Source organism: Chinchilla lanigera, unplaced genomic scaffold, assembly GCF_000276665.1.
Source record: "Chinchilla lanigera isolate Chin_1 unplaced genomic scaffold, ChiLan1.0 scaffold00075, whole genome shotgun sequence".
NCBI classification, from domain to species: domain Eukaryota; kingdom Metazoa; phylum Chordata; class Mammalia; order Rodentia; family Chinchillidae; genus Chinchilla; species Chinchilla lanigera.
The window spans coordinates 10,042,231-10,057,268 of record NW_004955476.1 but is presented as its reverse complement, the minus strand read 5'-3'; the positions used below and the strand labels follow the sequence as shown (position 1 = coordinate 10,057,268).

Genomic DNA, 15,038 nt, shown 5'->3' with positions numbered 1-15,038 from the left:
GAGCGGATTCATGCTAGGTGGAAAGCGCCGTGTAGTGGGATGACGTCCCCAGAATGCGTTTCCTGCAGAGCGTCACCTCCTGTCTAAGACACACAAACACGCGGGCTCCCGTGCCTTCTCTCCCTGCTCCCGCCACGACCGGGGCCGCGCTGGTGCAGCTCGGCGCTGGCTGTGAACGTGTCATTGAGCAGCGTGTCCAGCACCTGCTCACCTCTTTGTGCTCTGCATCTTAAGTTTAGAAAGACAAAAAGCCAAACACAGCGATTTTTGGTCGCTGTATTTGCCTCAGTAGGGCCAGACATATACCTGTTTCTCAGCAGCACACCTCTTTTTGTTTTTGCTCCTTCGCGAACGGCCAGATTGCATTTCAGCTCCCAGCCTAACGGCGGAGTCAGTGCGGCCCAGTCTCCATGCTGCCTCAGGGACTCTCTCTGCAAGGCAGGCGCGTGGCATCTCAGGGTGACGCTCCTGATGGGGTGGGACAAGCGAGCAAGCCCCCCCCCCCGTGTGTGTGTGTGTGTGTGTGTGCGCGCGCGCGCGCCTGCATGTGTGTCTCAATCATGAATGTCAAAAGGTGGCCCAGAACTGACTGGAGTGTCTTCCGGTGAAGGATTTTTATGTCTTGGGTTAGTGCTTGGAGATCCTGGAGGTGGGGAGAAAGAATAATGGAGCGGAGGGTGAGAGGACTGGGTGTTAGCTGTTGGCCACTAAACAGGAATTCAGAAGGGCTCAGAGGCCAGTACCTGAGCAGACTGTGGTAGTCAAAATATTTACCTCACGTGGAAGAAAGGCAGCTCTAGCGTAAGAAATGAACACAAGGAGCCCTGAAGTTCCTCTACTGGAAACATTTAAAAGATGTGAGGACATTTCAAGACATTACACTGGGATTGCTCTTAAGTATTTATATCTTTGAGTCAAACTGGTGACTGAAAAATCTGTTAATAGAATATATATTTTGCAATATAGCAGAAGAGAATGCATACACACAGCAGCCTTTTTTTTTTGGTCTTTTTTTTCCGGTACCGGGAATCGAACTCACAACCTTGTGCTTGCCAGGCAGGCGCTGTGCTGCAGAGCTAAATCCCAGCTCCCACAGCAGCCTTTTTAAAGACCATTATTTTTTTGAGTAAGTTTCCAGGAGTGAGGGAAACGTTTTTAGAGCTGGCTTTTATCAGAGGAAAGCACAAACGTGAGCTCTCCAGCATGAGTAGCTTCCTCTTCTACAGAATGTGCTGCAGTCGGGAAAAGCAAAGCCGACGTGCTGAAAGCCCAGCGTCCTTTGTTGTTCAAGATGCACTTTACTGAGTTCAGAAAGTTTCCTTTCAGATCTCACACGAGGCTCCAAGCAGGTACACTGGATTTTTATAGTATCTACCATTCGTGCAGCATATAGCAACCATAATTGGCTGTTAATTTTATAGATATGGTATGAGGAAGTAAATCAATGACCTATTAAGTATTTTGACAAGCAATTTACATATCTGATGACCTCGCATTTCCTTTGCAGAGTCAAATGCTGTGTAATTGTTCTGTTGTGTGTTTGCATAAAACGAACCACAACGTGGTAAGGAAAAGGTTAGAGTTATTAAAATAATAACTCGACTAAAATATTCATTTGGATTTATTCAGATGCTCCCAATGCTTTCAAAGGCCACAGCGAAGCTTTTGTGGAACCCGTACAACATTATTTATTATCTAGGGACTGAACTGATTTTTGAAGTTGCTTTACATCTTAAAAACACTTTTGCTTACTAGAAAAGCCCTTTAATTTTAACTGACAGATCAATCCTGGAACTTTATTTTGAAAAGAAAATGGAGAAGAATTTGTGTCTTTAGAATTAAAAGAGATGAAAAAAATAAACCAGACATTCTAAAAAAAAAAAAAGAAACCTGATTTTTTAGTACTAATGAAATAGTGGGTGACAAAATAGTTGTCTTTTTGATTTTGATCACAAAAAATAAACTGGTAGTGACAGGGTGTGATGGAGGGATTTGACACCCTGGCAAATCGCTGTCATCGATTCAATTATTCCAATTGCGAGTGAAAGCTGTATACAGCATGTTTATGCTACAGTGGGCTTTTTTTTGTAAATGACTGACATTCATCATACTGGTTAGACAGTTTTAAAAACCTAGTCTTTGTTTTCTACAATGTTGTCAAGAGCAAATAAAGTATAATTTGTGGTATATTAAAAGCAAATCGCTTAAAAATGCTAGTTATAACTGCTTCAAAATACTCAAATACATTTGAAAATGCATTCTGGAAAATTCAGTTTCTCCCCATGGAGGTTAAATATGTTTTAAAAGATTGAGATGCTTGACTGAAATATGCAAGTTACTTTTTCACTTTCACTTTTTGTCCATTATTTGTAGAAGGCTTTGAGAAAATGGAACTGGGATTTCAACACCCCACGTTTTGTATGAAAGCTGGTTCAATAGGCTACACCCCCCAAGAGACAGGTTCATATGCTCAGAAATTTACATACTCACCGATGTTCATCATTAACAAAGGCTTTACGTGACGAAGTGGCGATCTGAGTTGGTTTCATTTCTCCGCTTTGTCTTAGACCTGTATTCTGTGAACCTCGCTCCAAGCCCCTCCTGTATCTCCCTCCCCCTGGGCCCGGCATGAACAAGGTGTCAGTGTGAATTTCAATCCCGCGTTGTGTCTGCTGACACAGGTTCCTGGTGTGGACTTCAAGGCTTAGGACTCCTGGACAGAAGAGCACCCTTGTTTTCCTGTGCTATCACTCGAGTTCTTTCTATTTATTACTTGCTCTGCCAGACCAGTGATAGAGTTCAAATCCCAAATATTATTTTGTCTTCATCATTTTAATAATGGGATACACAAATGCACATGTATTCCATATGTCAGCAACAGAATTTCCTTTAAAAAATCAGCATTTCTGGTGACAAGTGACTTTTTCAGAAATAAAGAGGAAATGCTCTCACACACAGATTTCATGATGTTTATTTACCCCCGGCACACGCGCTCCACTTTGACTCTGAGCAGCCTGGCACACAAACAGTAATGACCACCGAAAGGCAGCTCGATTTTTTTTCACCCTTTTTTTGTCTCTATTGAAAAATAAATCACTGATTTTCTTTAAACACAGCAAAAGGCAAATTCCAAAATGCAAGTGTCTCTGCCGCCCTGTTTCTGTGTAGAAAGCCGGCTGAGCCAGCGGAGACATTTGGTAACCCTCGCAGCGTTCCCCGCGTCAGTAGGAGCAGTATTTACATAAGCCGTCAGCAGCCCGCCAGTGCGGGAGCGGCCGGGAGGGGCCCTAGAAGTCCAGGTGCTTCTCGCCCTCGGCCAGCCCGCTGCAGCCCCGGCCGGGCCGCGGGGCGGGCACTGCCACATCCTGTTTGCTCTCTCTGCTCACCGTGTCTGACAGGTCTGGAGGCAAGTGCAGGCGCTGTGCGGGAGGTTTCAGAGAAGGAGAGAAAGAAGGAAAAATTAGTGTTGCTCTTGCCAGCATATTTCAGAAGACAATATTATGCTCTGCTGATCAGCATTTAGTCTTGCATATCGAATCCCTGCTAAAGACAATTCCTCAGGCTGGAGCCCCAGATAATCAGGCCCTGTTCTTGGTGGATTTTCACAATTTACAGGCAGTGCAGAAACTGGATCAAGAATCGTAGCGGAACGCTGTGGAGGCCAAACCGAACGTGCTGACATTTTTTATTTCGGTAGAGAGGAGAACATGGGAAGGTACAGACTGAAAACACCACATGAGTAATAGCAGCCTCTGCCCCTACCCTGGCACCATTTTGTTTTTGCCAGGGCTCCAAAATGCTTTTTGAATCAAATGTAGCTTTTCAGGAATTATGGACCCCACAAACACTCACTTCCCTGTCTGTCACTGACCTGATGATCTGTTTCAAGGCTGCACTTTTCCTAGGCATTGAAAGTTTTCAGAAACGTGAACAGGCCGAGAGAAGGGCAGCGATCACAGAGGGCCGTGCTCTCCGCATGCGCAGGCAGCTCGGCTGCGGCCTCCGCCACAGGTCTGGATGGGTGTGTTCCTGCGCATGGTGCTGGCTCGTGTCCAGCCTCGTGTGGCTCTGAATCCCCACCCAGCTGACCTCCCCAGGTCCCGGCTGATGGACACAGACCCACTTGCTGACCACAGTTATAGCCAGTACCATAATGAGCGAGAATCAGGCGCACTTCACAAGAACTGTCTGTGTTTGCAGACAGCCCCAGACTCCTCTAACTACCCACGCTCCGAGCTTACAACTGGTTTCATGAAGTCCAAATTTAAAGGAAGGAATGGTTGGCTTTCTTTACTGGTGAATGTCCCATCTGTGGATTCAGCTGAAAATGCCTGGGGAAGAGCCGGGTCTGCACGGAGTGCACACAGACTCTGCCTGTCCTCACCCTCAGCTGGCGTGGCACACACACACCCACACCCTGAGCGTGCAGCAGGTGGTGCAGGCGCGGCGTAAGTGTGTGGGGTGGTGTGCAGGTGACGCACAGGCCCCAGCCCACTCCAGGGATGGCCTCGGGCGTGCGCAGGTTCCCCAACCCCAGGGCCCTGGAGACCCCACCCCATGGTCGCAAGGGTGCGCAGAGCTGCTCGGGGAGGCACTGCAGCGCGGGCTGAGGGGCCCAGCTGCGCTCTCCACGGCCCTCGGGGAGCTGACCCAGAGATACCCGGCCAAGACCCTTCCCCCGGCAGCCCCTTCATTAGGGAAAAGGAAGGAAAAAAGATAGAGAAAGGCCAGAGCCATTTGTATTTGTGTGTGTCAAAATATTGTGGTCCACAAACATATGTTCCAGCCAGTGTCTCTTCTATGAAAGGCTTATTTATTGTCATGTAAACACAAGCTGTGTGCAAATGATCAAAATATTTTAATGCATTTAAAATAATTTATGAAAATCTTCCCTGATTTTGGTTTGCCTAGACTTACCTTTTCATGCACATATATATGGGAGGAAAGGGCTGTCACAGAGGCACACGGTCAGCGAAGACGTCAGCAGGGCCAGCAGGTCAGGCAACACCGTGACACGCGCGCTGTGACCTCCCTGCAGAACTCTCCATCCCGGCACCTGCACGTCTGCTAAGTGCTAAAAATAGCTCTTTGTTTTAAGTCTTTCCTTTCTTTACTCTCTAGTTTGTCCCAGAAAGGATGTCAGGCGAAAGGAAAGCATGACAGCTGGGACTTGGGAAGCAAGCATGGCTCTCAAGCAGAGGCGTGGAGGTTTGGGGTGTGGCCCCTGACTGCTGTCCTCGAGGAAGCAGATCCTGTGTGGTGTCTGAGTTTTCATGATCAAGATCTTGTCATCACCGTGATGAACACAGGGAAATCGCCAGGTGCACACCGGGCCGGAAGCTTCTGTGCAGCGTGCAGTCCCTGCAGAGGCGTGTGTGCGCGGTGTGTACGTGGGTCGGGATCTCCCACGTGAGGCCAGATGGCGGCGGGGCTTTTGAGGAAGTGGGGGGTCACACACACTGAGAATATGCGAGGAGCTGTGAGGGAGTACCGTGCACAACCCTGCCCTTACGGTGGACACTCAGTCACCCAGCCTGGAGAGGCAGAGATGGCACGCTTGCGCAGGAAGGCGAGCGGGGCCTGCGACTCGGGGATGGGCTCGCTCAGAGGAGGGGCGGGCACCTGCTCGGCACGGGCCTCCGCTCTCCTTACTCCAGCCAGGACCCAGCCAAGGTGACTCCTATGCTGGTGCTCCCGTGTGCCGATCTCTCCCTCCGCTTCTACGGGCAGTGACGGGAGCCAGCTGGCCAAGGCAGCCGGGTGTGATGTGGGACCCAAGGCTTGGAAGGACAGTCAGGCATCACTCACGTGCACCTCTGGGCGCAAAGGTTTGGGGTGACAGATGGACCGCGCTGCTAGGCGCTCCTTGGTGGGGCTTCCTGAGGGTGGCACCTGGGAGCCGGGCGCTGGAGGGCACTGCCTGCCTCTGCAGGTACTGAGACTCAGGAGCGCACAGCCTGCGTTGGGAGCCCCTGCCCTCGAGGTGTCAGCCCGAGGTGCAGTGGCCAGGAGGACGGGAGCATGGGTCCCGGGCAGCCAGGTGGGTCAGGACTCCCCTCTGAAGCTCCCGAGGCCCCTCACACGTGACGTGTGCGTGTTCAGACGCTGCTGTGACCCAGATCTGTCGTCTGAGAAATGCGCTCTGCGACCTCCTTTGGATGACAACTCAGGCTGCGGGGGACACAGCTGAAGACAGCCGGGCTGCACGGAGTGAGAGTGTAAATAAAAGCAGACTACAGCAAAGTCACCCGGGCTCCATGTGCGATGATGCTATTTTTCAGCTTTCAGCCTAACCAAAGCATTTCCCTTTCTGGATTTATACTGCGCCCCGAGACCAGGACCCAAGGTGAAATACCCTGGCTTGGTTTCTTTCCTTGCACTCTGGAGGAAGGGGCTAGTGGACCCTGCTGGACACGCTCTTCGCCGCCGCCGCCTCTGTTTCCTCTAAAACGATGAATCTGTGCCTGGGGCAGGAGGGCAGCTCCTAAGACTCCCGCTCAGGCCCGGTGATGGGGTGACCCACACGAAGGGACAGGAGGGTGCACGAGTCTGCTGCCCAGGGGCACCTCAGGAGCCCAGGGCCAGACGGAGGTCCTCCTGGCCTTCTGAGCCCGCAATACGACTGTGCCCGAGACACAGGGCTGCCCTTCCCTGCCCAGAGCGCCGCCCGATTCTCCTCCCCCGCAGCCTGCCAGACTCGCCAGACGCGGACCCCCGGACAGACGGCAAAGGACGACCGAGGCAAGCGAGGCCTGGTGCGAGAGGTGCTGCAGGCGAACCCAGGTGAAGAGGCGCAGCACTCACACTGGGCCGCCCCGCCCCACCCCCCGCCGGCTGCTTCTGAGAGCAGGTAACCGCGCATGGCGACCCTCAGTGGACGACGGAGCTGGGTCTGCACCCTTCCCACTCCTGACCTGCAAAGCCACAGCTCTGCCTGCTCGGCATCACAGAAGGAGGCATCGGGGCTTGAGTTCCTTTTCGTTCAAACATGCTGCTGTTAGTGAAGGCGAACACACCGCGGGGGGTGTGGGTCCACGCGGGCCCCTCTCGGAGCCGCCATGGCCGGCTCTCCGGCCGGCGCAGGTGCCCAGGGACACTCCCCGCCCTCCCCAAGCGGCCTGGAGGAGCTGGGCCGTCCGTGTAGGGGCGCTGACTCCTCGCAGGGCCGCCCCGGAGCGAGGGCAGGCTGTGGTGCTACCCGAAGCTCTGAGCATGCACTCAGGTGTTTGCGCCTCTTGCTGACCACGGTGGGGAGACCACGACGACGACAGGGAGAGGACACAAGGACAAGCGCATTTATCAGGAGTCAAAGGTCTCGAGGCGCCACGCCTTGGCCGACAGCGGGTCCACGGCTTCTCCAGCGCCGTCCGCCAGGCTCCCGGGCAGGCTCAGAGCGTGGCTGTGCCGAGAGGTGCCCAGGGCCACCTTCCCGCTGACATCTGTCCTTCCCACGTGTCCTTACGGCCCGTAGAATTACGGGTGAAGGAACGTCAGGGACAGACTTCTCGCCTGAGTCTTAAAGGCGCTCTCTCCTACACCTGCCCAAGCAAGGCGAGGGAGCGACCCACACCGCTGGCCCAGGCCGGCGCCCCCCGCCCCGCTCCCGCAGGCCGGCTGTGGGGAGGCACCGCACACAGGGAGCCCTGGAGCCGTGGCTCCCCGGGCCTGGGCCTCAGCCCTGACTGCAGGTCGCTGGGCCGAAGGCAGGCTCGGAGGGCGTGCCTCGCAGGTCTCAGGGCTGGGGTGCCTGCCTAGTGCACACTGGAACCCCGGCCTCAGCCCAGCACCCCGAAAAGGGGACCGGGGATGAGTACGAAAGCTGCTCAGCAAGTCCACGGCGACGGATCCCGGGAGGCGACCGGTAACACGTCCCCGTTCCACAAGGGCTGCAGGGAACGGTGCCTCCCAGGAGCAGTGGAAGCACGTGGCCGCGGCTGGCTGCAGGCCTCCGGCCGGCTGCTGAGCCCGTGACTGTGACGTCCCAGCAGCCCAGCGCAGCGCTGTAGCGGTGTCCGCGCCCCACCTGCCAAGTACCTGCCCCTCCCGGGGCCGCCCGGGTCCCACCAGGGCACAGGGAGGACAGGACGGACACGGGCCGGGCGCGCTTGCCTGCCTCCCCATCGAGGGCCGCCGTGGATCACAAGGCTTCCGGGCGCCGCTGCAGCCGTGAGAACACCAGGGGGCTGCTGCCGAGTCACTGCATTCTACCTTGCCGCGCTGGGGCTGCTTTGTGACTAGCGCAATGTCACATTACATCGCAATTATCCTGCATTGGCAAAAACGTCACATGGGGAAGGAAGACGCTCTGGTCCATCCCGGCGAATCCCGGCAGTGGAAACAAGGCCAGGACCGAAGCCTCGCCCTTCCCCTCGGACCAGCGAGCACGCCTTCTGCAGGAGCACAGGATTTCTGGAAAGCCTCTGCTCCACACGCTCGGGCCACAGGGTCAGGCTCCTGTGGCTGTACGGGCCTGTGTGTCTCGGATGAGAACCGCTGCGCTGACTGCCACAGCCATGCTGGATCCTCTGAGCTAAAACCCACGCAGCTCCTCCTGCAAGGCCCGAGAACGAGACAGCTCTCCGAGTGGGTTGCCGCGTGCGGGCCGTGCTGACAATGCTCAGGTGTGCGATCATTCGAACTGTCACGCAGAAGTGACAGCAGCCTCCAAACCAGCCTCAGCTTCACCCTCATCCGAAGCCGGCTGCGGAACACGCTTGTGTAAACACAGTGTGATTTCTGAAAAGGCATGTGTGTGCTCACAGCCCGCTGGCTCACCCCAGCAGCTATTCTCCTCTGCAGTGTGGGGGAACCCACACGTCAGCAGGGCGCCCTCCCAGAGCACAGCTGCACCCAGCTCCCTGGCCATGCGCGCTGGGTGACTATGCCCCATTCCCTCCTCAGTGGAGTGGGCTCCAGCCATGGTCCCTTCCCCTAGCACGGCTGCCAGGCCTGGGGAGAGGCCCCGGTCCCATGCCCTGATCCAGCCTTCCTCAGTCAGCTCTCCCTGTGGGCCAAGAACTGCAGGGCTAAAGCAACGTGCATAGAGCCTCTATACCTTTTTTTTTTTTTTTTTTTTTTAGGTAGTACTGGGGATTAAACCTAGGGGCTCTCCACCACTGAGAACCACTCAGCCCTTCTAATTTTTATGTTAAGACAAGGGCTTGCTAAATTGCACAGGTGGAACTTGTATTTGTGATCCTCCTGCCTCGGCCTCCCTGTGGTGGGATTGCAGGTGTGTGGCACCGCGTCCCGCTCTGTGCTCTTTTTCCTGAATGCGCTCTGGGTACTCAGGACCTTGTAGTTCGAGGGCTGCAGTTCCTCCCTGAGGGGGCGGCCCTGGTCGCTGGCCAGGCCTGCTGTGGGCAGGGTATGTGGCCACGGTGGCTATGCAGGCTGCAGTGGTCCTCTGTGGGCGGGGCTGTAACCCAGCTCCCCAGTCTCCAGGATCTGGAGTGGAACCTCAATCGGAAATTTAAACTGGGCTTTCTTGGGCCGTGTATCTGTGAGGAAGACAACACATTAGCTTCACAACTTGAACTTTCAGGCAGGCATAGTCTTGTGGTCCTTTCTTTGCATTCTTGCTTGTGGCTCTGCAAATGTTAGGGACAAACCTGAGCTCACTTGTTCCACACGCTGGAATGTGGGGATGAGGGATGGTGCCGCAGCAGCCACCCAGGACCACGTGAGGAGGGCAGAGCAAAATCATGGACAGAGCCTTGGCTCTCCTGACCCATTTGCCACCAAGAGGGATGCGGCCCACCCAGCGGGGGCCCTTCTGTGGACATCCATGACGTGACGCACAACTTACAACACAGCAGTTCTGAGTCTGCACCAACAGCCTAGCTTACATCCTGTCTGTCTGGACGTTGGTAACAGACACCCCTGTCTGCAATTAACAAATGCAAAGGGCTGGGTGTACCACGGAGAAGGCCCCGTGCCGTCCTGGCACCTTTGCTCTCAGCTCACGGTCCCAGCTGACGGAAGGCTGGTGCTCGGGGGCCACAGGTCTGGACGCACCTGAGCTCCTGTGCCCCGGCAGTGGCCTTGTGAGGTCTGGGCCCCAGCCACGCTGCAGACGGTGAGCAGCTGGGGCAGCGGCAGCGCAGCTCCCAGGGACACAGCAGCGGGGCGGACCTGGCGGCGGGCTGCACGGGTTTGGGGGCGCACAGCAGCCCGTGCCTGGTCTGGTGCTCAGGGATCGCTCGCAGGGCCTGGGTGCACCTGTGGGAACGGCTGAGGGGCGCCGGCGGCTTCCTTGGGCCGGGTGGGTGGCAGTGTCCCCGCCCTCCGGCTATTCCAACAGCCTCAGTCAGTGAACGGCACTCTGTGTGACTGGGTAGCATCGTGTCCTGCGATGAGCCCTTGAGTGCCTCTGGGGCAAGCGCTCGGGCTGTGACTGCCCCAAGCAGGATGGAAGGGAAGGAAACAAACCCAGGACCCTCGACTGCGAGGAGTGCAGTGGCTGGAGAAGCTGCGGCCTGCACAGAACCCGGGGGTCACTCGGCCCCCAAAGCAGCTGTTGGTCCCAAACCTTGAAACTTCTGCCGCCTCCACGTCCACATCGTCTCCTCCAGCGGGGATCCCGTGGCCTGGGGGTAGCTGGTGAGAGCTGACCAGAGGAGGACGGGCCGGGAAGCTTCTCCCGGAGCAGGCAGGGCTGCAGACCGGTGCGGGGCGGGCCTGCACGGAGACCTGCTGCACACTGTCTTGAGCTATGGCGGACACGGACAGTCACTCTCCCTCGAGTGCAAGAACAGGGGAGGCGGGGTCATTTCCAACCTGCCCTTGCACCACGTGGCCAGCTGGAAACCAGGAGAGGAGCAGGGAGACCCCAGGACGTCGGTGAGTTCAAATGCACCCCGGGCAGGCTGGTCCACCGCCTGCACTTGGACTCCCTGCTGCGCCGGAGATTTCTAACCGAGACAGGAAAACCTCGCTTCTAAGGCACCGAATCTCAGAAGGGACGGACAGCGATGTTCACACGGCTCAGGCCCGAGGAGAGCTGACGACGCCCAGCACAGCGGGCATGGGCAGAGGGCAGTCCGGATGGCGAAGCTGCTTTTCAGAAACTGACTGTGGTGAGCGGGCTGGCTTTTGGCATCACCCTGGTGGGGCAGGAGGCCTTGCTACAGAGCTGCACATCGAGAAGGCGCTGGTAAGGGACGCACGATCTGCAGGAAGGAGGCCGGGCCGGGGCACAAGAGAGACAGCCCCGAGGCATGAAGAGCTTTGGCGGCAGGCAGCCGTCAGGGGCCCCAGGTGCGGCCCGGAAGGCAGGTGTCTCCCTCGCGGTTTGTCCCTGTGCCCCTGACTGGGGTAGTGTTCAAGGCTGAGGGGCAGCAAGGAAGCTAGCAGACACCCATGTCTGAGCGGGCCAGGGCACTGCCACCCACCTCCTCACCAGCAGGCAGGGCCCCTCCCTCCCGAGCTGGGCTCCAACCCAGAGCAAGTGTGCTGTCCCTCGGCGACACCCCTGGCCCTTGTGGGGACACTGTCAGCAACGGAAACAGTACTGCCGCAAAGCGCACAGTCCACCCCAGAGAACCCCGGGGGAGCGCGGCAGTTACCCCCGTGCACTCCTGATTCCGGAGGCCGCGCAGCCCAGCATCCCGCCCGCCTCCTCCGGTGTGGAGAGGCACTCTCGGTGTCCTGTCTGGTGACGGGGCAGCCGTCCTGGGAGGAGACGCTCCAGCAGGAGTGTCGGGGGTACCGCGAGCGGCACGTTACGGGGGCTGGGCCCTTGGGAGCAGGCGAGTCACAAGAGCCCCGCCAGACGCAGCACGTGCACTTGGAGACGCTACTTTCAGTGGTGGGGTCCTGTTCCGTGCCTTCTTTATCCCACACATCTGCAGGGGACGTTGCCCTCTGCAGCGCTTTCCCTCCCTCGGAGTTTTCTCCGCGCGCACGCTGAAGGTGCTGTTTTCTTCTGGGTTCCCCCTTGTTCTTCGGCTCATTTTATTCCCATTACTGTTTCAACATGAGCAGGACTGGAAGCAATCATTTAGTAACGGCTGGAGTAACGCAACTGCAGTTGCCTCAACCTGGGTCTAGAAAGCCCTGCGCCAGTGACTCTACCACCCCAGCCTCTGCATGGGCTGGAGAAGTCAGCCCTGGCCAGCATGGCCCCCGGAACCCTCTGCTTTTGCACCATGAGCTGCAGGAGGTTTCTCAGAGCTCCCCATGAGACAGCTACCCAGCACAGGCCTGGTTCCATACAGCGCCCGCCGTCCCCATGGGCCTGGAGCCGCCTCGCGCTCACAAGGGGGTAGGATTTGGTGCTGGAGATCCGGGGCCTGTGGCTGACTCACAGCGAAAGGAAGAGGTCGGGCCCTTTCTGGGAGAGACAGTTACTGTGTCTGGACCTCAGGCTGCTGAATGGGAAGGCCCTTTCCCACCCGACCTGGGGGCAGTGTCTTGCTCAGGTACCACCTTTGGTGCCTTAAGAACGTGAAGACGGTTTGGTGTTTACACAAGTGTTGAGCTTGCAAAAAGTTCCTTTAGGAACATGTGAAGGATGACTACGTGAGACTCCTTTTCGATCCCCCTTCCTTTTCCTTTGAAAGCGGTATGGACACAGCACTGGAGGAAGTGCAAGCTAACAACCACCATTTGTATGCGCTAGATCCAAACTCACGTCTGCTCCTAACTCTCCTCGGGAGTCTCCTCCTGGGTCAACCGTTCGTTGTCAGCTAAATGTGTACACACAGTGGTGAGGGGATTCCTAAGTCCCAAGACTCTGAGAAGCACCGTCGACCCGCTGCGCAGCCAGGGGCTGGCGAGGTGTGAGGGCACAAGGCTCCCGGGACACGTCAGAAGACAGCGGCCCGAACTCGGTCATTTCCAGGTCACGCAGGTTTGTTAATGTCGGTGCGGTCGACAACCTTCCCAGTGGGCAGAGTGCGAGGACGCGCCTGTGGGAGGTGCGGCGGTGGGAGTTTCACACACTGCACGCACATGCGTGGGGACAGGGCCTGCTCCAAGTCCGCATGCTGCCCTGTGCGGATAGAGCCTGGAGGCGGGTGTGGGGGGCTCGTGGAGCAGCCTCGTCTTCCAGCTCCTCTGTCCTCCTCTGAGACCCCCACCCCAAAGGGTCTGCTAGTTCCTGGGTATGAAGAAAGAATTTTTAATGCGGCCAAGTGTAGGTGTTTACAAGGGGGGATTGTTGTTTTTTATTAGGCGCTGCCTTATGTTCAATAGTTGTATTTACTTTGTCAAGCTCGCCAGAAGTAGAGAGTCCCATTGCTAGGCAGCCTGGAGTGTCCGCGAAGCATTTCTGGGCACCGAGAGCCGAGGCAGGCGCTGCCCAAGGCAGGTCCCTCACAGTGTGCCATTGAGTCGGCCCTCCCCGCCCCCACGCCGAGGGACCCTCGCTCTCTGCTCCGCGCGGCAACATATTTACAGGACTGAAACACGACAATTAACACTTTTGTACAGCTGGGGAGAGGCACACTTTAATGGTTTTTGAAGCAGGCTGATTTCCTGGCGCTTTTAATCTTATTTTATTTTGTTCTGCATGCATGACTAAGCTCTTCTTCTCTATAGGTATTTGACAAAGTCTACCTGGTACGAATGTGAATCAAATGAGAAGAACACAAAAATTTTTCTATGTTTGATCTTGCCAGGCCATTCCTAGTTTCCTTCACCAGTTTGGTGCGCAGAGGGTGATGCTACTACGTTCTATTAAAGGCACTTGGACGGTACGTTCTCTGTTTGACAAAATGAAATGTGGCTTTGTCTACAACGACTGGATAAAAACTTTTCCTACTGAGCGAAAACTATCATCCACAAGGACTTTCCTCGCTCTTCACAAACAGGTCAGGGTACATGCTGGCCAGTGCGCTGCATTTCCCTTGCTCTAACTTTAACCCTGGGGTGCTGTTAAGCGCAGCATTTGATAGGTAATACTGTGTGTTCTGCATCTGTCTGTCTGTCTATCCGTCCATCTCTGCATACATGTGGGAAATATATAGCATGACAATGTTGTCGTGAATATTTTATCAATTTTCATTCCTACACTTCAATTCATTGCGAAAGTCTTAGTAAAATTTAGGAAGAAAAAGCCTTCGGTATCGGGGCCCTCTGAAATGAAAAGCATCCCAGTCCCTTTGATTCCAGAAAGCACGCTAACTTGGAAACCCCAGCCCCAACTGCCACCGCAGGCTTGGGACAGGCTCACAGGCGCCCTGGCCTCACGCGGCCCCCGCATCGGTCCCCTCCCAGCGCCCCCAGTTTCAAAGGGCGCTCGGCACACTGGGCCAGCCAAGACCCAGCCGGAGCGGGTGGGAGCGGGACGGACATGGTTCCAGCGTGGGGTGAGCTGGACTTCGCTCAGTCTAGGGTGGAAGGCCTCTCCATGCACGGGGGGAGGTTAAAGGAGATGGAGCAACTAAAGCAGGAAAAAGCACTGAAAAATGCAGAGGAGAGCAAAGTATTTGTGAGTACACAGATAAATCACTATGCCTACTTTTAGGGTTTTTTTTTTTTTTTTGGTTTATTTGTTTGGCTTAATCAAAACGCATTTGTATGGGAATGTTAACAAGAGCTAGCTTAATTTCCACATGGATAATTTAGAAGTAATTTCTCATAGAGATTATTTTCTTTTCTTTAAAAACTCATTTGCTTTTATACGTGGAGGATTTTTTTCGCCCCACTACTTAACTTTACCATTGAGCTAAATCTGTTTACAAGGAGCTCTGAAAGAGCCTGAGGACTCAGAAGAAGCGACTTGAGACCCTGAACTGGCTCAGCCCCCCAGGTCCTCCCAGGGGAAGGGGCTGCTGCGGTTCCAGGACCCCGGCTTGCTGTCCCCTCCTCCCGGCCTGCAGGTGCGCCGGGTGCTCCTCCAGGGATTTGTGAAGTTACACCAGAGCCCAGGAGCAAGCGAGGTGGTCCTGTCGGTGGTACAAAGGATTATTCTCTAAGCTCTCAAGAGTTAAATAAAATATACATCTCTGTACACTTAACTCAGCTCCATTAATATTATGAATACATATAAAAATTTCTTGAGATGCTCAAAGGGAAAGAAAAATGATTTGTGG

General features: G+C 55.4%; 1 protein-coding gene across 1 annotated transcript in view; it reads right to left on the bottom strand.

Moving 5' to 3' along the window:
• Positions 1–2,955: 2,955 nt before the first annotated feature.
• The window catches only part of Elp4 (elongator acetyltransferase complex subunit 4), a 204,204-nt gene continuing 192,121 nt past the window's right edge, over positions 2,956–15,038 (bottom strand). Inside the window, exon 10 of the mRNA XM_005401773.2 lies at positions 2,956–3,419. Coding sequence (XP_005401830.1) covers positions 3,288–3,419 — 132 coding nt within the window. The 3' untranslated portion in view covers positions 2,956–3,287. The remainder of the gene's footprint in view (positions 3,420–15,038) is intronic.